The sequence below is a fragment of the Phanerochaete carnosa genome (assembly GCF_000300595.1).
Source record: "Phanerochaete carnosa HHB-10118-sp unplaced genomic scaffold PHACAscaffold_4, whole genome shotgun sequence".
Taxonomy (NCBI): domain Eukaryota; kingdom Fungi; phylum Basidiomycota; class Agaricomycetes; order Polyporales; family Phanerochaetaceae; genus Phanerochaete; species Phanerochaete carnosa.
This window is the reverse complement of record NW_006767631.1, coordinates 2,295,886-2,317,053: the sequence shown is the minus strand read 5'-3', so window position 1 is coordinate 2,317,053 and position 21,168 is coordinate 2,295,886. Positions and strand designations below refer to the sequence as shown.

Sequence of the window (21,168 nt, the reverse complement as noted above, 5' to 3'; positions counted from 1 at the left end):
GAAGGCTCTTACGGCAGAGAATCATGATACCACTGCGCAAAAGAATTGCACGGGACGTGGCGAGGTGCATTGCCACCGCATTGTGGCGTCCCGACTTGCGATCATGATCGACGCCGGGTAGCGGGAACCCATATTCGGTATGCGTCGGCTCTGGACCCCAGTCGTCTGAACTCAGACGTCCCGTCCCTTGGGTGGCAATAGTGAAGGCCTTTCTATTCTATGATTACAGTGCTAAGATACACCCAGTGCATAATTCACCTCCTTATTAGCAAAAGCATATCAGTCAAAAATCTTGTCCATGATACGTCTGAAGATCCCTATTGGCGAGTGCGACCGCCAAAACCTCTTCTGTTGCTCCCGGCCGTCTGAGTGTGACGAACCCGAAGACGGCGTGCGCATGAAATCCCCAAACGACGGCATTGGCTGTGGCCGCGGCGGGCCAGCACGCCCCCTCGCCTCGGGCCGCACCCCGTCTTCCGGCACCTCGAGGCGCGGCCCCGGCGCGACGACAACCTCATCGTCGCTCTGGAGCACTGTCGTGTCTTTTCCTTCCTCCTTCTCCTTCTCCTGCTCCTGCAGATCAATCAGCCTGTGCGCGGCGTCCGCGACGTCGACGTCGAAGAGCGCGCCGAACGACTCGACCGAGTCGGTGCTGCCGCTCGAGACGACGGCGGCGTACGACTCGGCCGCCTGGCGCACGCACGCGTCCGCCTGCGCGAGCTCGGCGGGCGCGAGGAAGAAGGTGTCCGCGGCGAGCACCTTGGCGCGGAGCCCGGCGAGCGAGAGGCGCGTCTCGCTCGGGGCGAAGACGCCGGTGATAATGTCGTTGGCCGCGGCGCTGATCGGCAGCATGCGCCGCAGGAAGGACGGGTCGCAGACGTACGCCGCGAAGCACTCGTCCGCCGTCACCGCCCGCCGCCACGGGTTGTGCCCCGAGACCATGCTCGTGAAGATCACGCCGAGCGCCCAGACGTCGTTCGCGGCCGTGCGGTAGCTCGCGGCGCCCATCTCGGTGCCGATGCACTCTGGTGAGGGGAGGACGCATGAGTGGGGGCGGCTCTCCGACCGTCGATTGATGTGAAGGCTCACCTGGACTCATGTACCCCGCCGTGCCCGCCCCAAAGTTGCGGCTCGCGACGCTGCTCGTCGCGAGCCCAAAGTCGCCGAGCCGCACCTGCGTCCCGTCGCGGGAGCAGAAGAGGTTCTCGGGCTTGATGTCGCGGTGGAAGACGCCGCGGGCGTGGCAGTGCTGGACGGCGTCGATGAGCTGGCACATGGCGCGGCGGACGCGCGCGTCGTCGCGCACGAACGTCCCGCGCCGCGTCAGGAACTTGAACAGGTCGCCGCCCGCGCAGTAGTCGAGCACGAGGAAGACGTGCCCGCGCTCCTCGACGACGCGGTGCAGCGTCACGACGCCCGGGTGCGCCGAGACCCGGCGGTGCAGCTCGATCTCACGCCGCTGGAAGATGGCCTGGCGCGAGCCCGGTGCGCCCTTGACCATGCACTTGACGGCGTAAGGGGTCGACGAGCAGAGGTCGACGGCGCGGAAGACGACGCCGGTGGCGCCTTGGCCGACAGGGTCGATGAGCAAGAGGCGGCCGTCGTCTATGGTTTGGCCTGCGAGTGATTCGACGAGAGGTAAGTGGTTGGGCATGGTGTCAGCAATGAAATGAGTGGTGAGTGGTTGTGGTTGCAAAGTAAGTGTTAAGGATGCACCGATGGCTAAGAGACTCGCCTCTATATCCTGCGGATACGCAGCATACCGAACGCAATAGTCCCGCAGAGGTAGTGATCGCGGTATACCGTCGATCTGCATGCGAGCGATCGCAAGGTAGCGGCTGCGCTCAAAATGGTCAGTAGGCTCAGTATGGTGCTAACCGACCGTCGTACCGACGGTCGTCGCGATTGAAATCCCCTTCGCAGCGTTTCCGAGAGACGTTTACGAACGTCCTGCCTGGGGCCCTCGTCACTGACCCACTTGCCAGCGCCGGACTATGACCAGAAACAGGCAGAGAGCGGGAATCCCAATACAATTTGAGGCTATGCATTACGGAAGGACGAGACAGTTGCAGCAGGGCGCAAAGTTGCAAATCGCAGACAGACAGCATCACCAGCCAAGCTCGACCTCAGCCATGCGCAGAAAGCTTTCCTCGTTGATAGAGCTCGTCGTTAGATCGGGTGCATTCCAAGGGCCGCCAGTGCTGTTGATCGAGCACGTTGCTTATGAGCTGGAAGTTCGCATGATGTTTGCGCTCATTGATGATGCTTGATCGAGATTGTCAGCGTTTCACAGACACAAAGCTCAAACAACACACTCTGCGAGACTCGAGGCAAGTGCGGCGATATTCTCGGTATCGAGCGCGTTCGTGGGTTCGTCTAGGGCCAGGATACCGCAATTCTGGCCGAAGGAGTCTGCAAGTGCAAGTCGGATGATGATAGACGCCAGCATCTTCTGCCCTGCTGAGCAGCGTCCGCGCATGTCCATCCCCGCCTGATCCTTTGTCATAACGACCTATCATGCAAATTCAGAGAGACTGACTAGTTCAAGACAGCAAAGCCACTCACCCGATACTGGTGTGACCTTCTTTTCCCGGTGGTGTCCGAGTCCGAACAAATCTTGATACCATCGATGTCTACGAAGACTTCGGTGACACCGCGCCCAGGCGACCCTGCTCAGATACTCACCCGTCCCCTGGTATGTCTTGTTCCATAGGTGTCGCATGGTATCATTGACTTCCTCCATCTTTAAAGAGTGATACTTCATAATAGCACTATGACGTGTATGAGTATCCTCCGTCAGAGATAGGGTGCATTCACATACCTATCGAGAGCCTTGGCATACTTCTCTAGGTCATTGTTGGCCATGCCAGACAGCTGGTGAACATGGGAGCGTTCTGTAGCCTTGCCTATAGATAACTCCTCTCATACCTTGACTTTGATTAGCTTGTCCCGGTAGCGCCTATTGATGTCGTTGTAGTTCTCTTGAAGCTTGATTTGAAGAGATTCGAGTTCTTGGTTGTTCGTAGCTATCACTCCATCGAGGTAAGCGACCTGTGAGACAGTTAGCACATTCTCCAAGAGTAGATCATATTGGACGGTACCGTGTTCTGCAACCCGGTCTCCTCATCCTTCTCGGAGGGATACTTCTCATCGAAGAGATGCATCGCCTGCACCGCCTCCTTCATGTCGTACTTGTTGATCTCAGCTTGCATATTGGCGATGTCGTTGACGAGCTGCCTGGCGCGCAAGTTGTTGTGGAGGTTGGGCAGGGCAGCAGTACTTTCGTTAATTCCCTTTAAGATACTACTCGCCTCCTCGTCCGCCTCGGCCTGTTTGCGCTCCAGCTCCGCAATCTGGCTGTCGAGCTCTCTGATCTCGGTGGAGCACTCCTTGAGATGGCGGGCGCATTCGTCTTGGACATACTGCTCGATAGTGTGCGTGAGATCATCCAGTGTGTTGATACTGCTATCGACATCTTGGGCTGCGCTCCGGGCTAGCGCGAGTTTCTCGCTCAGTTTCTGGTCTGCAGCCTGGTGCTCTTGCTCTAGTTGCTCGATGACAGGATCCAAATCCGAGACTTTTGCGTCGAGCTCTCTGATAGTGTTGGCGGCGCTCTCGACGTCTTCCTTCATGCTCTTGATCCGGTCTTCCAGAGATGTTTTCTCGCGAAGCTTGCCCTTGAGGTTGGCTTGTTTCTTCTCGAGCTCATGCAACTCTTCCTTGCGCTCGGTCAATGCGCTGCTCTGGAGTTCCTTCTCGGCGGCGAAAGACCGCAGTTCTTGATCGATGCCGTCGCTGCAGGCCATATTGAGTATCGTCTGATGAAGGAGCAAGATCAGACATACATCTTAACCTTAAGGAGTTCGGCCTGGGCCTGCACTTCTTCCACAGTCTTCGTTGAGCCAGAGGCAAGGAGAGTCGTCTCCAGCCTATCGACGTCCAGCCTCAGTGTCGCCAACTCTCGTTGTATTTCAGAGATACTAGTGGCACTACGTTTTAGCTCATTAAGCTCGTTCATTTCTTTCGCTGCGTCGTTGACACGCTGAGTAGCCTAGAAAATTCGACTTAGCGACCTCGCGAAGTGCAAATCTGAGGTTTGCGCACCTCTTCGCCTACGATCCTCGCTCCGGAAAGTTCACCCTCTTTCTCCTTGATCTGTCTCTCTAACGCCGGAATATCAGTGTTCTTCAGCCTGTCGCGAGTTGTAGCCTTTTGTGAGGCACTCTGCAGTTGCTTCCATACGTGCTCCCACTCCGTCAACTCTCGCTCAAGATCTTGGATATTCTCCTGACTGGACTTCGCTACTTCTTCGTCGATCTAAGCGACAGAACAATTGAGCTAGCGGTTGCGGGAAGCACAAGTGAGCAAACTCACCTTGCGCTCAAAAACACGGAGCTCCTGGTTGTTCATGTTTCGATCACATAAGGGGCAGCATTTTCTCTCGTTGCCAGATTTCTTCAGCTCCTGTAACTTTGGACCTCCGCCTTTGGCCGAGGCAATCTCGCTGCAAACACTTTCAGCACTCTGATATACAAGTTCAGCGTGTCCTAAAGCTTACTTCCTCGCAGAAGCAGTCGCTTTTTCTGCTTCTGACAGGGCCTTATATGGGTCTGGAATGTTGAGCAAGCTGACTACAGCGTCCATGTCATCCTTGATCTGCATATCAAGCCCTGATAGTTCTCATGTCAATGAGTTCCAACACTAGCATCTACGACGACATACCTGCGATCTCCTCAGACTTCTCCTTGATTTGTGCTCGCAGCGACATGAGAGCGGTATCGATCGTTTGGACATCCTGGCTTGCGGCCCTGGCAGCGTCTATCAGCGTGGAAAGCTTCGCGTCCTTTTCTCTATGTGGCATTCAGCTCTCGAAACCACCGGGCTAAGAGTCCAAGATAACTTACATGGACACGCGGCTCAACTCTCGTTCCATCGTTCCAGGGACGGCATCAGAGCCAATAAATCTCTGGAATAAGGGATTGCTAGCCTCGAGCCTGGAAGGAGAATGTTAGCCAGCCCCATGGTGAAATCTTGAGATGATAGCGCAACACACGCTTTCTTGAGCTCAAACTCCTTACGCTGTTGTTGTTCACGCTTGAACTTCAACTCGCCTTGTTCAGACGATTGCTTAACAACGCTTGCAAGTTCAGCCTGGAGAGTGCCATGGTGTGCAGCACGCTCTTCTCTTTCCGCTGTCTTCTTGTTCATGCGCTCGTCGAACTTCGCTTCCCTGATGATCTCCTTCGCATGGTCGATGCTGTGCTGTGCTTTCTCGATGTCGGCCTCGACCGTCGCGTTCTCGGATGTAGCGCTCTCGAGATCACTAAAATCGCGCAGCTTTGCGCTTATCTGCTTGCGTAAGATCTCACTCCGATCTTGTGGATCCTTCTTGCGCCCCCTATAGCTCTCGCGTTCCGAGCGCAATTGTGTGAACCTCGTGTTGTATTCAGCGGACAAGCACTTTTGCTTGCTCTTTGAACTTTACATCAGCACTCAAGACGGGCGGGAGATCAGTGTCGAGAACATACTTGAAAGTCGGCAGATTCGGTGTGGAGACGTCGCTGTGTATCTTCGATGCGCATGATGAAATCTAGGATCCGTTCTTCATCAAGAGGGGTGCTCTCAAAGCCTCTCATGCTATATTTCGCCGCCAGATCCTTGATGAGCTGCTCGCGTTTTTCCAGTACAATGTCATGTGCCTGTGAATTAAGATTAGTGAAATTTATGTATGCCAAGCGGAAGATGAGAGCCCACTTTGGCTTGCGCAACGAGCTCTCCATGTTCATTGAGCTTTCCATCACGTATTGTCCTGGTGCGATCAAGTTCAGACTTCAGATTCTGGATATCATCGAGCCGAGCAGCTCTCTTTCGTTCTTGCTCGAAGACGTGAGCTTTAAAGCTGTTAAGCCTATCCTGTAACTCCCTGTCTGAGCCTATATCACTGCGAGTCAACAAGGGCAGAGTGTAGCGTGAGATGGTCAATCGTACCAGCCAGCTCTTGCAGGCTTCCCTTGAGATTGCCGAGCTCCTCTTCGTAACGCCTCTTGGTGGCGGTCAAACCGTCAACCTTTACGCAGATCTCACGGGATTTGGTGAAAGACTCGCAGAACTCCTGATTTGAGGCGACTTTCAGCGCATGTTTCTTCTCAGCCTCCTTATACTCGTGAGATTTCGCCGCAATAGACCTTGTCAGCTCCGAGAAGCGCGCCTTTAGCCCATCAGAGCGCGTTTTCTCGAGCCTAAGCGAGTCAAGCTGTTCTTTCTCAATCCTGAGTTCCTGAGCTTTTTTGTCGCGCAGAGACCTGATAGCGTCTAAAGCCTTAGTGTATCTGACCACTTCGGTCAATCCGGAGTCTGGCTATGATCGCGACGGAGAGATGTACTTGGTAGCCTCGAAGATGCCATCAAACTTCTTCTTCAAGACGGAAGACTCGGCTAACGGCCAGCAAGAGTCCTCCTGATGGCAAAAAATGACATTATCGAGAACAGCTTGGGAAACACCAAACAGCTGTGGAATCTCGACGTTCATCTCAGCGCATCTAGTCGAGATAGTAGCTCGCTACGCGTTGTCAGACATGACACAGCGGGTAACGTGTAACACACCCACCTTGCCAGTTCCCTCCGCACCCTTCGTACTCAAGATGCCCTCCAGGGAGGTAAAGTTCGACTTCAAAGCATCGACCCCGCCCGCGGTGATTTTGAGATTGCGAGTCGCTTCCATCACAGAATTGTTCGCAGCGGTAAACTGCAGCTTCACCTGTGCCTTCACCTCGTTCTCGTTGGCCAACTTGGGGTCGTGGACGAACGCGCCGCCGTTCGTGTTTGGCGGCTGTTTGCCAGTCGCCGCGTACTTCAGACATTCAATGATTGTAGTTTTTCCACTGCCATTGTGACCAACTACGACAGTAACAGGTGAGAAAAATTGGATAATTTGAACATCTTTGTCGTCGAAGGAGCGTATGCCGCGGATTGCGAGCTTGTTGAGGCTCGCCATGGCAGCCGTGGTCAGATATGGCCTCGGCGTGCCGTCGCGTAGCCGACATGGTCGTGACGTCTCGGCGTTTAAAGAAGTAAGCCTCGGTTCAGCTTGCTAAGCTTACTGCTTCCCTTATTCTAACACTTACAGCTGTACTCGAAAAGTAAGCAATCGCCATTTACCCGGTTTGGTTATGTAGCACCAGTCTTTGCTTAACTGATGACAGCGCGGTCACATGTTGCTATGTTATAGATTGGCGAGACAACTTTCAGTGAGGAGGGACACACGTTGAATAGTTCCCGTGCTCTTCCTCGGCCGGTCGTCGAAGACAGAAAAGAATACGACCATCCTATGGAATCGTAGCGTACATGGCGTCTCTTTAATATTTCCGGTATTACTACAAACCTAGCTTCCTTCCTTAAATATTTACACTCAGTGCTGATCCAGAGCCATGAGACTCCCGACAAAGGTCATGATCTGGAACACAAGTGTAAGCAGCCATAAGGAGACAGAGAGGTCGGAGAAACGGCTCACCAAGCGTGCACGAACATCGACGATATCCTCGGGCACTAGGAAAATAAGGGCGTTCGCCTTACGCGCGATTGAGATGGAAAGTTTCGCTGCACATATACAATGTCAGAGTTCCACTCGGTCACCCACGGTAAATGACACTTACCGTTCTGACGACGATCCTCATAGTCTCCGGCCTCGCTGACGTTGATAACAAGGCTCGGATCGACGATACCGGGCCGCAGTGCTTCGAGGAGGTCGAGCAGGAAGAGGCCGGTCGTGAGCGACGGGTCTTTGAACGAACGGATCGGCCGCGCCCCTGGCTTGCCCTTCTGCACAGTCGTGTTTGCCCACTTGAGGATGTCCTGGTCGCCGACTGGCCGGCCCTTGGCTGCCTGACTGAGCGTCTTCGTGATACTCATGCTGGAAAAGGAGATGAGGATAAGATGCAACGACAAAGTCGAGAAACCTACCGCATGAGCTGCCACACGAGACCGAGAACGAGCGTCCGCTGGGCGTCGACGATATCCGAGCCCTGCACACCGACGAGGTGCATGCCGTTCTGCTTGCCGAGCTCGGTCACATAGTTGCAGTTCTCGACCTGCTTGAAGCGCGAAAGGTTCGACTGGTTCGGCGTCACGCCGATCTCGACCTCTTCTTCCTCGCCATTCTCGTTGATGTACGTCTGCGGCTGCACGTCGACCGCGCCTGCCTTGGGCTTGTTGACGCGACGCCAGACGACGCTGCCGGGAAGAACTTTGTCGAATGCCTGCAGGATGGCGAGGCCGTCGCGCAGATTCTGAAACAGGTTGAACACTGCGGGCTCGACGCCGAGCGAGTTGAGCCAAAGAGTGAAGACACGCGCTTCGCGCTCGCCCTCGGCATCGAAATCCTCGACAATACCATAGTCCTTGGCCTCTTGCTCGTCAAGGGGCTCGAGACCGGGATGATTGTTGAAGAGGTTGGCGACGAACGCAAGGTTTAGACGGGGGTTGCCGGAGAGCAGGGAAGTAGGCGTCAAATACTTCCTGCAACCAATCCTGTCTGCATTTTGAAGCACCTGCAGTGATGTTAGCATCGAACTTCGAATATTGGGCCGCAACATACTTGTTCTGCGCGCGTCTTCAGGTCGCGGGTCTGGAGAGGGTCCCGAGAACACTGTTCGGGTTTGAGCTGATTTAGCAGGACAGTGTAGTTTTCACCATCGTTGACATCACGGCTGAAGTTGTTCACTCTATGCGGAACATGAGCATTCGGATGCGCGCGAGTATGTAAGAGTACTCACCTCCGCTTCCAGCCAGCAGCCTTTAAATGGTAGTTGAACCAACGAAGCAGAATCTGATCAGGAGTGAGCCTGAGCAGATCGTCGATAGTCTCGCCTTCCTCGCAAAGACGGTACAGCTCGGGGTGAATCTTGATATCAATCTGGCTGAGCAAACCCCTCCGGATGATCTGCCAGATGAGACCGAGGATGAGATGCTCCCGACCCTCCGCAAGGTCTGTCGAGCCGATGTTGACGACCGAACATCCAATGGCTTTCGAAGACGTGATAACGATATTATTGTTCTCTGTCATCTGAAACGCGTTCAAAGGCTTCTTGGGCGTTGGCTTGTTGAGCACACGGGCATCGATCGTTTCCGGCACTGAGTCGTTAATGAGCTTGGAGAGAATGAGACCATCTTTGCACTCGTCAAAGATCTGGAAAGTATCTGTGGGGATGGGGACGCGGTTTCCAACATCTGGGTCGCCCTCGAGGACAGAGTTGATGTGATGAGTGAACTCGCGTCGCTCATCCTCGTTGATGGTGTGTGCGACATTTGCGTTCGAGCCCTGGACGGTGACCTTGCCAGCCTTCGAGGGCAGTGCCGTCGGTGGTGCTTGTTGCTTCAGCTTCACGTTGAGCTAGAACCGAGTACTTGTGAGACCCCTTTCCGAGGATGCGCGAGCGGTGCAGACATACTTCAACCCAGTCCTCTAGCTCGACCTTTCCACTAGCATCGACACTGACGTGCTTGAGAGTCTCTCGCGCGCGGTCATAGGACTCTCCGCTCGACTGCAGAACCTGCAAGACGTTGCTCTTGTCGACACGTCCTGGGGTATCTGTAGATATCGCACTGGACCCTCGTCAGTCTCACTATCAGGCTCTGTGGCAGAACATACACACTTGAACCGATTGATGAGGTCGAACAGCTCATCCTGCGAGACCTCGGGGTACTTTTTGCGTAGACGAAGGGCCTCCATGGTGGTGGGGTGTTAGAGAGTAGAGGGGGATATTGTAAGGGTTATGGGTCAATGGTGACGTCGACTTTCCGAATTTATACTCTTGTGTGACCGCCGCCCGCTCTGGCTGCGTATGGCGATGAAACAAATCTTCACCATAGAATACGCAGCTCGCCTGCGCTCATCCTCGGCATGCCAAGGGCCAGCGGCAGCGAAGGTACACCTGAGGCTGAAAATCTCTCTTGGCTTTCCTCGTCACGTTCCCATTGGGCCTTATAGGCGAGGTTTGCTGGACCCGCGCTCAACGTTGGCAGGTTCAGCTGGCAGCAAGCTACAGCGCATGCACCTTCTAAAATCGTTCGCTAGGACGATCCTGCAGGCTACGAATATACGCATATACAAAACGCTGCATCGTTGCTAGCAAAGCTGTTGGTGCAAGTCAAAGGTAGAGGCAGGAAGAGAATGAGTGTTAAATGACCACTCGCGAAGCCAACTTTATTGTGCTTGAGCCCCTCCCGCAACGTTACGTCAACCAGCCACCGATACCTGCCTAACTAGGTTATTTGCCGCCACGATTGTCAGCCAAACGTCCATAGCAAGCTCAGTACGACATAGCACCGTCAGAGAAGAGACGTATCATATTCAGCTGCCCTCGCAGAGACGTGGCTATAGATCAATCCTCCACCTCGAGAAGCTCGTATGCCCGTCCTCGCCTTTGCAAGCAGCTCTCCACGAGCTTCATCCCTTCCAAGACTTTCTCCTCCTCAAGGCGCCTGCCGACGACCTGCACGCCCACTGGGAGACCGTGCATCTTGTCTGCGTTGTACATCCTGTACTGCTTGGCTTCGAGATGATTCTTCGGCTTGAAGTTCCGCAGCGTGTCCTTTGTGCGGTCGACCTTGGTGACCGGAAGCACGCCTGCGGAGTAGTCAAGCTGCGTATATGTCGTTAACAAATTACTCCGCCCCGCAGCTCCAAACATAAATCACTCACAAGGTTAAACAAGAACGTATACCCGCAAGCCGTCCATCCATATCTCATGCCTCCGTGCGGCACCGCGGGAAGTGAGTTCGGGACAGTCAGCACAAAGTCGAGGTTGTTCTCGTTCCACATGTCGAACCATTTTTCACGGTAAGCCTCGCGCCGCGAGACGAGCGCGAAGTACTCCTCCACCGTCTTCTCGCGCCAGACGTCGACCAAGTCTGCGTACACTGCATCTCGCCGGATGTAGCGCCAATACCAGGCGTAGAGCTTCCGGAAGATGCCTGGGAGACGCAGTACGCGGAGTGCTTCGACGACGCCATCGTCCATCCATTCGCTACGCCGCACGGGTTTCGTGACAGCCTTCCCGGCATCAGCGAATAACAGTTGGCCGGCAACTGAGAGCGCATTCGCTGTGTCTGGAGGAGTGCTGAGGAAAGTTAGGTGTCTCTTATTATGCATGTGGCGGGACTGGCGCTTACATTAGGACGATCTCATGGCCGTCGGACCTCAGCGCAGACACGACTTTCTCCAAGGCTCGCCGACAAGCCGGACTGGGCTCAACGACACCTGCGGATGTCGTCAATGATTGTTGGAAAGGAATCGGCCGTCACCAACCATCTGTCCACATAACACCGAACCTCAACCTGGTCTTCTCCGATGGGAACAAGTCTATCTCTCTCCATGGGAGCGGTACGCACTAACCACGTAACTGAGCATTTCCTTCCAGCAAGAAAAGGACTGCGTACCGAGTGATCGTATGCCCATGGCTTCATGCTTACTATTGCTCGCCACATCATCTCCAAATCCGCAAGAGTGCGCGTCATGGGCGAGTACACAGCAGGTATACCGATCTGTCCCGGGATACTTGTGCCATTTCCTGTCTTCGGGAATCTGTGCATAGATGCTTTAATGGTGTAAACTCCTGAGTAATGTCTGGTAGAGTCGAAGTAATCAGTAGTCGAAACTTTTATGGTGCACTGGGGACTTACGCAGGAGTGCGTACGGAGCCAGCAACATCTGTGCCAATACCCAACCGAGAGCCACCATACGCAAGCAGTGCAGCTTCACCGCCAGAGGAGCCGCCTGACGCGTGATCTTTGTTATGCGGGTTTACGCATCGTCCGAACACGTCGTTCGCTGACTCAAACGATAGGAGCGATATGGGGACATTCGTCTTCACGAAAGGCACAGCACCAGCATCTCTCAGCAGTCTCACAAGACCCGAATCCTTCTGCACCGGCTTGCCGACCCACGCGCTGTACCCAATACACGCGTCCCAGCCCGCGACGCCCGTGGTGTCCTTTAGACTGACGGGCATTCCCGCCAGCGGGCCTTGGCGATTGCATGTCTTCGCCCAGCTCTCGGCCTCAGGCAAGAGCACTTCGGTAAGGCAGTTCGTCGCGTCGTGCGCCTTGAAGGCCTTCTTCGCGTATGCCCGGAGAATTTCGAGCGGGTCAGCGGCACCGGACTGCACCTGCTTGACCGTCTCGGACGCGAGCTGATTGACGATGTTCTTCTCAGAGGCGGTCAATGGGGTGTGGTACTCTGGCGGAAGATCCTCGATGCGCTTGCGTCGTTCTTCTTGCTTGGCGGCGCTGTAACTTCAGTGAGTGTCGATATGCGACGCTTTCGAAGCTCGCACGCACCATGCACGCTTATGAGCCCTACTTTCGAAGAACATCAGGTCGCTTGCTCGTGGCTGCTCCCGCTCAGGTCGAAGGTGACACACGAGGGCACGATTTGTCGGACTGAGCAGACTCTTGTATATGCCGGCCCCGGCGATGATAACCTCCGTTCCACTTGTCCCATGATCAACCAGCCCATGCCACCAGTATTCCGAACCAAAGCGGCAGCTACACGCTCGAAGATAACGGGCTTTATCAGAAGCCAACGTCCAGTCTGAGCATCATGACGTTCAATGCGCAGGGTTGCACAAGGCTTCGCAGGATATACATACACCGGTACCGGCACAATTCAGCTTGAGGAATATTCAAGATGCTGAATTCCACGGTCCTGCAAGATCCAGTCGCTGCAGCTGGCGGGCCAAGGCAGATCGGGTAAGCGCCTTCTGCCGTGAGTAGGGTGTAAGCAGCTGGGGTGAAGAGAGCATTGGGCAGAAGTGCGGCGCGGTACGGCCTGAACGCAAATTGGGGGCGCATCAGTTCCGGGCGCATCACCCCGCACTGTACGGCGCTCGGATCATAGAACTCTGAATCTGTTGAGCTCCAGTCTCAATCGTCTGGCTGTGTACTACCAGTGATCCCTCTTTCAACCAACCGACATGTATGAGCTGCCTGGGCACCTCCGGAATGGCTCATCTCTGAATATTAATGGTAAGTTTGCTTTACTGCGGTTCTCAGCCAGATACCTCGAGCTCCGAAAATCTCTTAGTAAACTCATGTAATGACCATTATTGCTCTATATGGCAAACTATGTAGGCAAAACGAAACAAGTGTCTCAGGTGGGACAGTGCCTAGTGTTTTGCGTTATTTTTGAGCCTAAGCTTTGGTGACAGTGATTGTTAGTCACTGAAGTACTGACGAGGGATCCGGGAGGGGTCATCGCCCACATATGCATAAGTAGCTAGCTACACGCACATGCTCAAGAAGAAAGAGATGGCGGGAGGAACGGCTCCGAGACAGAAGGTAACCGCGGCTTCCAGACTGGGGAATCAATATTCGAATCACAGAACAGGACTAGGAACGGGATCTCAGAGCTGGCCGACATGAGTCTACGTGAGTACGTCAGACCATACGACGCCGCTCATCGGGCCATCATAGCCGGACCAGCCCCAATATCAAGTACTGCAGGTGGGACTCAGTTATCTAACTTGTTTCATCGCCGGACGGTGCAAAGTTATAAGTACCCGAGTCGTTTACTGCGAGGCACGTTGCGAGATATCCCACTTTTCCCTCTGTCTATCCGCTACAACTACACTGAAGAATGCCGCCGAAGTCGCTGGTGTGGTTTATAACAGGTACACAGGCTGAACATACGCGGCTAGCTCACAGGTTCCATCTCATGTTCTGCTAGGTACATCCACGGGCCTTGGGAAAGCCCTCGCGGAGGTAGTCCTTTCTCGCGGCGACCGTGTCATTGCGACGGCACGCTCGCTGGACACGATCAAGCATCTCGAGTCTCCCAGCTGCAAGACGCTGCAGCTCGATATCACCGACAGCTTTGATGCGATACAGGCAAAGGTGAAAGAAGGGTTCGATGTTTGGGACAGAGTAGATGTTCTCGTGAACAACGCAGGCCTTGGCTCCTTAGGCATCACAGAGGAAATGGGGTGAGTGGCCTGTATGCACTAAGCTATAAGTATATTCTGACGGCCGCTGCAGGGCAACTGGATACATGAAGGCGTTCAACATCAACCTCTTTGCAGCTATGAATATAACGATAGCGATCTTACCGTTCCTGAGGGAACAGAAGTCGGGAACAATTGTGCTCATGGGAAGCAGGCATGCCTGGAAATGTCAGTTCCCAGTAAGTCGTCATTCAAGTACACACGATCAGTATACCTAACTTCAAATAGTACATCGGTGAGACAGCCACTTTCGTGAAGAATCACGACACTGTTCAACGTCAGATGAAAATCAGGCGCATATGCCTCGTCGAAGGCAGCAATACACGCTTGGGGCGAATGCCTCTCGACCGAGGTGAAGCCCTTCGGCATCCACGTGCTCATTGCGCAACCCGGCGCACACCGCACGGGCATCATTGCCACTGCGCAGGCGCATTGGCTCGGCGGAGACACAATTGAAGACTACGACTCTATGCGGGAAGCCGCGGCGAAGCGGTTCAGAAACCAGCACGGCAAGCAGCCAAACGACTCCATGAAGTCTATGTCCGTCCTCGCTGATGTCGTGCGCGGCGAGGGTCCCGCCAAGGGGAAGCAGATGCCACTGTGGCTGGTACTCGGAAAGGATGCGGAGGAGGACCTACGAGCGAATGTCCAGCAGCGTCTGGAGAATCTTGACGAGTGGAAGGACGTCACCAGGAACGTGGTCGTAGACTCAGATGACGCTGTACTCATCTAGCTATGTCCATGTCGGCGCCGGTATGGTTGACGCAGTGTAGCTTGTTGTTAAGTACGAGGCTGCCGTTAGTCACCAATCAGATGTTGCGATAGTAGAGACAATTGATGCCGGAAAGTTATGGTACAGAAAATACAACACCAGAGATGTCTAGCCGGTAATGTACTCATGAGACTGCGCGTCCATACATAATGATAGGGGAGTGAATTGCGAAAAGTGCTGGCGAGTATCCATCATGAATCAAATGTGAGGCGCCAGAGAAACGCTAAACTTACAAAATATGAAAGTCCGTTTAGATACCCAACTTGTCCGACACCTTCATCGAGCGCAATACAGGTATGACCTCGTGCACATCCTGCGGCTCCCATACATCGCCGACGATACGATGTGCGATAACGAAACAGCCGCTTTTCATTTCGTCTTCACCGACACTGTCTCCTTCCACGCCAAGACTCTCCAAGGAGCGTATGCTGGGAGATGACAGTGTGGGCGTAGACGCAGCTGAAACACGACCCGAGCTCTCTGAGTGTGCGGGAGAGAACGCTTCGAGCGAGGATATGCTGCGACGGATAGTGAGGTGCTTTATCCGCTTGAAGCCCCGGGTGAGTGAGTCTGCGCAAGCGGACGATGGAGCATCGACTGCAGCCTTCGCCTTCGCTTTCGTCTTCGGCCTCAGTCTCTGGGTACCTCGAAGGGTTACGAAACTAGAAGCCAGCCCTGGGCTCGCACCCATGAGCGAATATGGCTCGAAATTATCGGAATCATAAAGAGTAGTACGCGTCTCTGAGCGAGGGGCATCGGGAGACGGGCTTGAGGCGATGGTGTGCCTAGCGACTGTCGAGGAAGATTCCACGAACGGATCAGGTCGTAGCCACGCAGCAGATGACGGGCGAAGATGGAATTTGGCAGTTGAACCGTACTCCGGTTCGTCGGGATTAGGTTCGGCGAAAATCATTTTTTCGCTGCAGCGATCATCGCAAACGGACATTGAAGATGATGAGGTCGCCAATGTGGACATCAGAGGCAAGATGGGAGCGCACTCGGCGACGCGCTGGGAAAGCGGGAGTGAAGAGGATCGTGGTGGAATATGCTGGTCCCAGAACCCACGCTGTGGATTAAGTGTGTAGCGGGACGACAGCAGGTCGCAGCTCGGAGAGGGGCTTTCGCGTGAGAGCCCCAGAGCAGCGATGCTGGTTTTTGTAGATGCAGCATGGGAGGCACTACAGCGTGGCAGAGTCGCAGGACGTCTTGATGTTGATGGAGCGGATATGCTTCTATCATCCCCTTGATTCAAATGTCTCCCAGGCTGAGGGTGAGCAATAAATATCAACGGGCTGCAAGGATGGTTCGATGAGTCCTCATTGTCCGAAAGCTGTGCGTCCTTCCATGTCTGTTCATCATCATAGTTTAGATCGAGCATCGGGATGGCCTTGCGGCGGCGCGAGACCGAACACCGTGGACTTTCATCCGAGATAGAAAGGGAGTATGTCGTCATTCGGGAGCTTGTGCAGGTGGGGTGGCATTCTGGGAAGGATGCAACGGGAAGTGGGGACATTAGCTGTGGTGTACTGGTACAGCTGAATTAATTGAGTGAGTATCAGAGAGAGCGATAGAACGAAAGGATGCGGAGCGAGAAACCAACGAATAGACCTCAAACCTTGCCAGCAGCCACGCTATATACGCTGTAGGGCAAGACCTGGGAAGCGATGCATTCTCGCAGTGACCACCATCACTTGCCAGGACGGGTATGAGCGAACGGGGCGTTGGTGGGCTGTGGCACATCATTGATATTTCTCGCGTTTCGAGGACCGTGACAGCTATTTGCAGACAGAAGTAGGGAAGCCAGTCGACGTTGACGATTGAGCTGCGCGGGCGCAGATCGATCTCCTCGCTACGAGGTTCAGCAACGGGGAACAGGGCAATTTCATCATTCCTTTAAGCACTATCACCGGACATAAATCCAGAGAGAGACATCATACTAACGGCCCGGACTCACCTTATAGAGTGTGCCGGACATGTCTAAACTCCTGCCTTCCGTGATGTCGGCATGAATTAAGGCTGTCCAGACGGAGAGACACATAAGAGGTGAAAACCCTAGTGCTCCCAACACCTCATGTTTCTGCGAGATTACTCAGCAAGTATCGCAACGCTTAGCTTCTGCAGCAGCATGAGGCAGGACAAATGGCGTGGATTCGGAAACATCGAGTCACCTCCCGCACGCGTGACAGAGATGTCTGAGAGTCTGTGACGATGATGTGACATTTTTGTGACATGAGTGTCACGAGTGCCTTCTGGACGTTGCTCAGGCGGCCATGCTTGTTCGCATCGCCGTCGCCGTCTCTGTCGCTTTCGCCGTCTCTGTTGCTCTCCCCGTAGTCGATTGTCTTCGCTCTTTTGACACTTCACAATGTCAGCGACACCGGCACCTACAAACTCCAATTCTCAAAATCAGAACCAGCAGGGCTCGTCTTCTGCATCCCAGTCGGGGTCAGGAAGTGGCTCGTTGCAGGCGTCGACGAGCACAATCAGCATCCCGCAGACTGCCCCTGCAGGTGGTCTTACCATTACTCAACCCCCGCAGACACAGACGTCGTACTTCAAGATCGCACCGAGCGACACTATCACTTTCGCTTGGAACTTCACATATCTGCTATCGACGCCCACCCACCTCACTGTCTCCGCCGTTTGCGATAACGGCAATACCTACCCCGTTGGTCCCACGGACGGTGTCATTCCCGGCTCTGCGACATCTGTGACATGGGACGTCTGGTCATACCAGCAGGCGCACCCTAACACTCCCCTTGCCCAGGCAACGTATACTCTACATATCTGGGACGATCGTGGGCCGGGCGCGCCGCGCGAGCCAGGCCTGTTCACAGAGAATGACGCATTGCAGTTTGCGATGTACTCACCGCAGGCGTACACACCATTAGCCAGTGCGTAACTTCCTTCTTCTCAGGAAAGCTTGGACCCGGCTGATCCGTTTATATAAATAGGCTGGACATGTGGAGGCTGCAACAACGGCGCATGGTCGTCGTATGTCGCGCACCCGGCCTTCGTCAGCCTTGCTGTGACCTTTGTTGTTATGTTCCTCTCCGGCTACTCTCTCCTGCGACAAGTGTTCCGCGACTGATCACACCATCCTCTTCATCGCCTCATTCGATACTTCTGCTGAAGTGTATCCAAGAGACTTGGCTTACTGGGTAGTAGAAGATGGAAGATGGTTGTTTAGATGGACTTGGGACTTTACAGGCACTCATGATATCTCTCTCTCTCTCGCATAACGTACACTCATGTTGACACTCCGGACTTCTTCTCTCCTCATAGTAACCTCGGGTCTCCTATATTCTAATTGGTCTTACAGTATTAGCAGTTGTACATCGGACGCTATCTCCGCTCTCGCACTTTCGTTCCTGTTACGCATAGGTGTTTCACACTTCTGGGTGCAACGGTGTCGCTTCCAAGCAAGACAACCTGAATGCTGCACTTTGCTTGAAGATTCACCCCTATCCGTGGGGTCGAGCTGGGAGGACTGCTATCGCTGCTGACCTTACTCAGTGTGAAAAAGATATGGTTTAGAGTGGTGCTCAGCGCTCAGCTTTTGAGTTCTTGACAGTCTGCCACTGCTGAAATGGGTGAGCGTCGTGTGATTGGACTTTGTTCTGGGCTCAAGCTGTGAGAATCTTAGTCCGTAGTGCAATCACCATTGCACCATGGTTTGAACTCGATGGTGCATTGAAACAACATATACGAAACTTTTTGTGCTCCTTGGTGCGGAATACCATTATCAACAACTAATTGACTGAAGCAGCTGCGCGAGCACGCGTACTGTAAGTCCAGCGCATAGCCAAACCTAGCCAAACCGTCGGGCAAAAATATCCGAGACTCTCACTCGAGTAAAGGCGGTGATGGCGACAGCTTGCACGTGATGTCGCTATATGGCAAGAGGTTGCGTGGGCTCGCCATCCCAGTCCTTCTTCAACAGAAGTGCCAACGAGGTGGTGAGGACAGAACCTGTTTCTGTTTTCTACCCATGTATCGCATATACTATAGGATACGCGGAAGACGAGCAGTTCTTGATCAACAGTACTTGAGGCGGCGCCGGCAGCAATGCCTACCCAGAAAGTGTCTTGATTCTTGGGACACCAGACCGCCGCCTCTCGCGCCACGCTGGCCATCGGTACGCTGCATCATTCTTCTTATGCACGCGAGGAGCTGAGGTGAATCTGTTAGCTTCCACGCCCACGGCACCGCACTAGTTCCAATACGTGATGTTTGCAAGTAAGTTACCCGAACCTGTGTGGGGAGCCAATCGCTCCGCTGAGTCTGAGACCAGCACAAACATGACTATCGCCATGGTCTTGTCTCGCTAATGCTTAAAACGTTTGCTTGGAGGTTTCAGAGACTCTCATCGGTATCACCGGCTTCAAGATGACAAAGTACCGCTCGACCTGGAGAGACGTCATCTCGATCTGGTTCAAGCTGATTTGGAGGCCTCAGCTACTTGGTATTCTCTGCTTTGAAGCTCTCGTTTTCGGCTTCAGCTTTGGCATGAATGTGGGCTCTATCCCAGTTTCGCTGTTTGCACTTCTGACTTCCGGCCGTAGACAACGAACGCCGTCTTCCTCGGCTCACCCCCGCCCGTCGGCTATGGCTTCGAACCATTTGCCATCGCTGGAAGCTATGCTACACCTATTGTAAGACGCTACACACGCTGCACCTCGATGTGAAACTGACAAACTGCGCAGGTGGCAGTCCTCATTGGCGAGCTCTTGGGTCGATTCTTTAACGACTGGGTCATGAACCTTTCGATTCGCAGGAATGAGGGTGTCTTCGAGGCTGAGGCCCGTCTTTGGTATGCATGAGTGGAATCAGCGCGTAAGGACCAGCAGCTGACAGCTGTACCAATAGGACTTGTTACATCGCCGTTCCACTCTACATCTGCGGCTTCGTCGTCCTCGGTGTCTCGTTTCAAAAGCACCTGAGTGTCGGTGCGCTCGTGATGGGATGGGGCATCGCTGAAGCGGCCGCCATGATCAATACTGTCGCCGTCTGTGAGTGGTCCTGCCAACTCGTCCCGCGTGCCTTGCGGCTGATCTAAAGTTCCACAGATGCCTACGTGAACGACTGCTTCCCGACCCTGCAAGGAGAGATCTCTGCGCTAGTCAACCTCTTCCGAACACTCGGCGGCTTCAGTGTCGCATTCTTCCAGGTGCCGTGGGCAACCAAGAATGGCGCATTGCAGACATTCGGTGTCGAAGCCGCCATCGTTGCGGCTCTGTTCTTGTTGGTTGTCCCTGCCCTGCAATTGAAGGGCAGAGAACTCAGGGTACGCACCGGAGTCTCCGGGCCTTCGAATTGTGCGCTGATGTTGCATTTTCTGGTAGAAACGATTCTCATTCTGATAGTGCTTCATGAGCAGTTTCTTACGATTGTTACGCGTATATATGTATCCGTCATGATGTGTTTATGTTATCCAGAGATGACCTTGCACATATGATCAATACTACAACTTACGGAGAGGGTGCGCGAGAAGACGACGAAACAAGAGCAATTTGATCTGGAATAGGGACAGCGCAGCAACGGACAAGTCAAAGCGGGTGAATAAGTTAAAAGTGACAAGGTTCATGTTGTAGTATCTGAGGCGCCGGATGCGCATCAGCCGCGCCGGTAGGGATACCGACATGACGCGCTTAGGTCGTCATGCCCAATATGGATCTGTCATGCCCGTTTTAGATATGACCCGCGCAGAGCACTCTCGGCTCTGCGCCCTCGTTATGCTTCCTCTATAGTCTCAGCTTCCTAAGGTACATTTTATTGGTCTGACCAGATTAGGAAGTAGATAACCTATATAAGAACATGTAGTATTATTTTTGGAATTTATCCTTGATTACTCGTGAATCCCCCGCCTGCGCGAAGTCTTTCACAACAGGTTATGAGCCCCGCGCTCTAATCATCGGTCACCGACATCACCTGCAGGGTCAACGCGACCCTTTCCCACTGTTGATCAAACCTTGATCGACCCTGTGATACCACGTCCAGAACGAACTCTATCTAGGCGCCGCCGTAGACTGTTGTTCTCGAGAGTATGGACAGTTCCCCAAAGATCGAAGCCCTGAAGGGCACGGAGAACTACTTTTCCTGGAACATTCAAATCCAAGACGTTCTCACACTCGCTTCGCTGTTAGAATATCCCAAGGGTACGAAGACCCTACCTGCTGATGCGGCTCTGGCAGCCGATTGGCAGACGAAAGACCGGAAGGCATTAAGCGCCATCCGCCTCCGGTGCGCCCCCGCCGTCGTCGTTCACATCGCCGACTGTACCACCTCGAAGGACGCGTGGGAAACACTCACGAATACGTTTGCCAACTCCGGTATGATGTCGAGGGTCACGGTGATGAGGAGACTGCAGAAGACGCAGATAGGGGAGGAGGCGAATAT

At 54.0% G+C, this 21,168-nt stretch overlaps 7 protein-coding genes across 7 annotated transcripts; 3 read left to right on the top strand and 4 right to left on the bottom strand.

The window, feature by feature from the left end:
• Positions 1 to 268: 268 nt before the first annotated feature.
• Positions 269 to 1,708, bottom strand: PHACADRAFT_208088 (uncharacterized protein). Its single transcript, XM_007394688.1, has 2 exons — positions 1,090 to 1,708; positions 269 to 1,025 (listed from the first exon to the last, which is right to left on the bottom strand). The coding sequence occupies exons 1-2, from the start codon at positions 1,652 to 1,654 to the stop codon at positions 280 to 282; spliced, it is 1,311 nt and encodes a 436-aa protein (XP_007394750.1). The 5' UTR covers positions 1,655 to 1,708; the 3' UTR covers positions 269 to 279.
• A 195-nt stretch (positions 1,709 to 1,903) lies between these two features.
• PHACADRAFT_208087 (uncharacterized protein) lies at positions 1,904 to 7,027 on the bottom strand. The gene is made up of 19 exons (XM_007394687.1): positions 6,608 to 7,027; positions 6,384 to 6,559; positions 5,989 to 6,329; positions 5,755 to 5,933; positions 5,529 to 5,699; positions 5,054 to 5,472; positions 4,905 to 4,994; positions 4,723 to 4,850; positions 4,559 to 4,670; positions 4,375 to 4,504; positions 4,105 to 4,317; positions 3,846 to 4,051; positions 3,102 to 3,795; positions 2,929 to 3,051; positions 2,822 to 2,874; positions 2,686 to 2,771; positions 2,566 to 2,633; positions 2,316 to 2,512; positions 1,904 to 2,265 (listed from the first exon to the last, which is right to left on the bottom strand). Exons 1-19 carry the CDS (start codon positions 6,992 to 6,994, stop codon positions 2,127 to 2,129), a joined length of 3,912 nt encoding a protein of 1,303 aa, XP_007394749.1. The 5' UTR covers positions 6,995 to 7,027; the 3' UTR covers positions 1,904 to 2,126.
• A 381-nt stretch (positions 7,028 to 7,408) lies between these two features.
• Positions 7,409 to 9,727, bottom strand: PHACADRAFT_194492 (uncharacterized protein; the record flags this gene model as incomplete). The annotated part of the gene is made up of 8 exons (XM_007394686.1): positions 7,409 to 7,453; positions 7,511 to 7,596; positions 7,653 to 7,909; positions 7,960 to 8,546; positions 8,594 to 8,720; positions 8,772 to 9,388; positions 9,447 to 9,600; positions 9,651 to 9,727. 8 exons carry the CDS (start codon positions 9,725 to 9,727, stop codon positions 7,409 to 7,411), a joined length of 1,950 nt encoding a protein of 649 aa, XP_007394748.1.
• Positions 9,728 to 10,308: 581 nt separating this feature from the next.
• Positions 10,309 to 12,399, bottom strand: PHACADRAFT_254308 (uncharacterized protein). Its single transcript, XM_007394685.1, has 7 exons — positions 12,337 to 12,399; positions 11,680 to 12,285; positions 11,437 to 11,623; positions 11,306 to 11,387; positions 11,170 to 11,257; positions 10,700 to 11,117; positions 10,309 to 10,640 (listed from the first exon to the last, which is right to left on the bottom strand). The coding sequence occupies exons 1-7, from the start codon at positions 12,369 to 12,371 to the stop codon at positions 10,380 to 10,382; spliced, it is 1,677 nt and encodes a 558-aa protein (XP_007394747.1). The 5' UTR covers positions 12,372 to 12,399; the 3' UTR covers positions 10,309 to 10,379.
• A 996-nt stretch (positions 12,400 to 13,395) lies between these two features.
• Positions 13,396 to 15,601, top strand: PHACADRAFT_208084 (uncharacterized protein). Its single transcript, XM_007394684.1, has 5 exons — positions 13,396 to 13,667; positions 13,724 to 13,979; positions 14,032 to 14,176; positions 14,226 to 14,232; positions 14,291 to 15,601. The coding sequence occupies exons 1-5, from the start codon at positions 13,634 to 13,636 to the stop codon at positions 14,728 to 14,730; spliced, it is 882 nt and encodes a 293-aa protein (XP_007394746.1). The 5' UTR covers positions 13,396 to 13,633; the 3' UTR covers positions 14,731 to 15,601.
• A 1,467-nt stretch (positions 15,602 to 17,068) lies between these two features.
• Positions 17,069 to 18,124, top strand: PHACADRAFT_254304 (uncharacterized protein). The gene is made up of 2 exons (XM_007394683.1): positions 17,069 to 17,663; positions 17,724 to 18,124. Exons 1-2 carry the CDS (start codon positions 17,135 to 17,137, stop codon positions 17,858 to 17,860), a joined length of 666 nt encoding a protein of 221 aa, XP_007394745.1. The 5' UTR covers positions 17,069 to 17,134; the 3' UTR covers positions 17,861 to 18,124.
• A 1,004-nt stretch (positions 18,125 to 19,128) lies between these two features.
• PHACADRAFT_92693 (uncharacterized protein) lies at positions 19,129 to 20,227 on the top strand (the record flags this gene model as incomplete). The annotated part of the gene is made up of 5 exons (XM_007394682.1): positions 19,129 to 19,299; positions 19,335 to 19,424; positions 19,476 to 19,582; positions 19,639 to 19,781; positions 19,839 to 20,227. Coding segments are annotated over 5 exons (900 nt in total), but the record flags the coding sequence as incomplete, so codon positions are not given.
• Positions 20,228 to 21,168: the final 941 nt, after the last annotated feature.

What these genes read in the sequence shown, in the direction of transcription:
- PHACADRAFT_208088 (XM_007394688.1), bottom strand. Translation starts at nt 1,654, where the DNA reads ATGCCCAACCACTTACCTCTCGTCGAATCACTCGCAGGCCAAACCATA. An exon ending in GGCGGGGTACATGAGTCCAG is followed by an intron (nt 1,026 to 1,089) that starts GTGAGCCTTCAC and finishes TCCCCTCACCAG; the next exon opens with AGTGCATCGGCACCGAGATG.
- PHACADRAFT_208084 (XM_007394684.1), top strand. Translation starts at nt 13,634, where the DNA reads ATGCCGCCGAAGTCGCTGGTGTGGTTTATAACAG. An exon ending in GCTGGTGTGGTTTATAACAG is followed by an intron (nt 13,668 to 13,723) that starts GTACACAGGCTG and finishes ATGTTCTGCTAG; the next exon opens with GTACATCCACGGGCCTTGGG. An exon ending in GGCATCACAGAGGAAATGGG is followed by an intron (nt 13,980 to 14,031) that starts GTGAGTGGCCTG and finishes CGGCCGCTGCAG; the next exon opens with GGCAACTGGATACATGAAGG.
- PHACADRAFT_254304 (XM_007394683.1), top strand. Translation starts at nt 17,135, where the DNA reads ATGTCAGCGACACCGGCACCTACAAACTCCAATTCTCAAAATCAGAAC. An exon ending in GGCGTACACACCATTAGCCA is followed by an intron (nt 17,664 to 17,723) that starts GTGCGTAACTTC and finishes TTATATAAATAG; the next exon opens with GCTGGACATGTGGAGGCTGC.
- PHACADRAFT_254308 (XM_007394685.1), bottom strand. Translation starts at nt 12,371, where the DNA reads ATGTTCTTCGAAAGTAGGGCTCATAAGCGTGCATG. An exon ending in GGCTCCGTACGCACTCCTGC is followed by an intron (nt 11,624 to 11,679) that starts GTAAGTCCCCAG and finishes CGACTCTACCAG; the next exon opens with ACATTACTCAGGAGTTTACA. An exon ending in ATACGTTCTTGTTTAACCTT is followed by an intron (nt 10,641 to 10,699) that starts GTGAGTGATTTA and finishes ACATATACGCAG; the next exon opens with CTTGACTACTCCGCAGGCGT.
- PHACADRAFT_208087 (XM_007394687.1), bottom strand. Translation starts at nt 6,994, where the DNA reads ATGGCGAGCCTCAACAAGCTCGCAATCCGCGGCATACGCTCCTTCGAC. An exon ending in TCCGTGTTTTTGAGCGCAAG is followed by an intron (nt 4,318 to 4,374) that starts GTGAGTTTGCTC and finishes TCTGTCGCTTAG; the next exon opens with ATCGACGAAGAAGTAGCGAA. An exon ending in ACAAGCTAATCAAAGTCAAG is followed by an intron (nt 2,875 to 2,928) that starts GTATGAGAGGAG and finishes CATGTTCACCAG; the next exon opens with CTGTCTGGCATGGCCAACAA.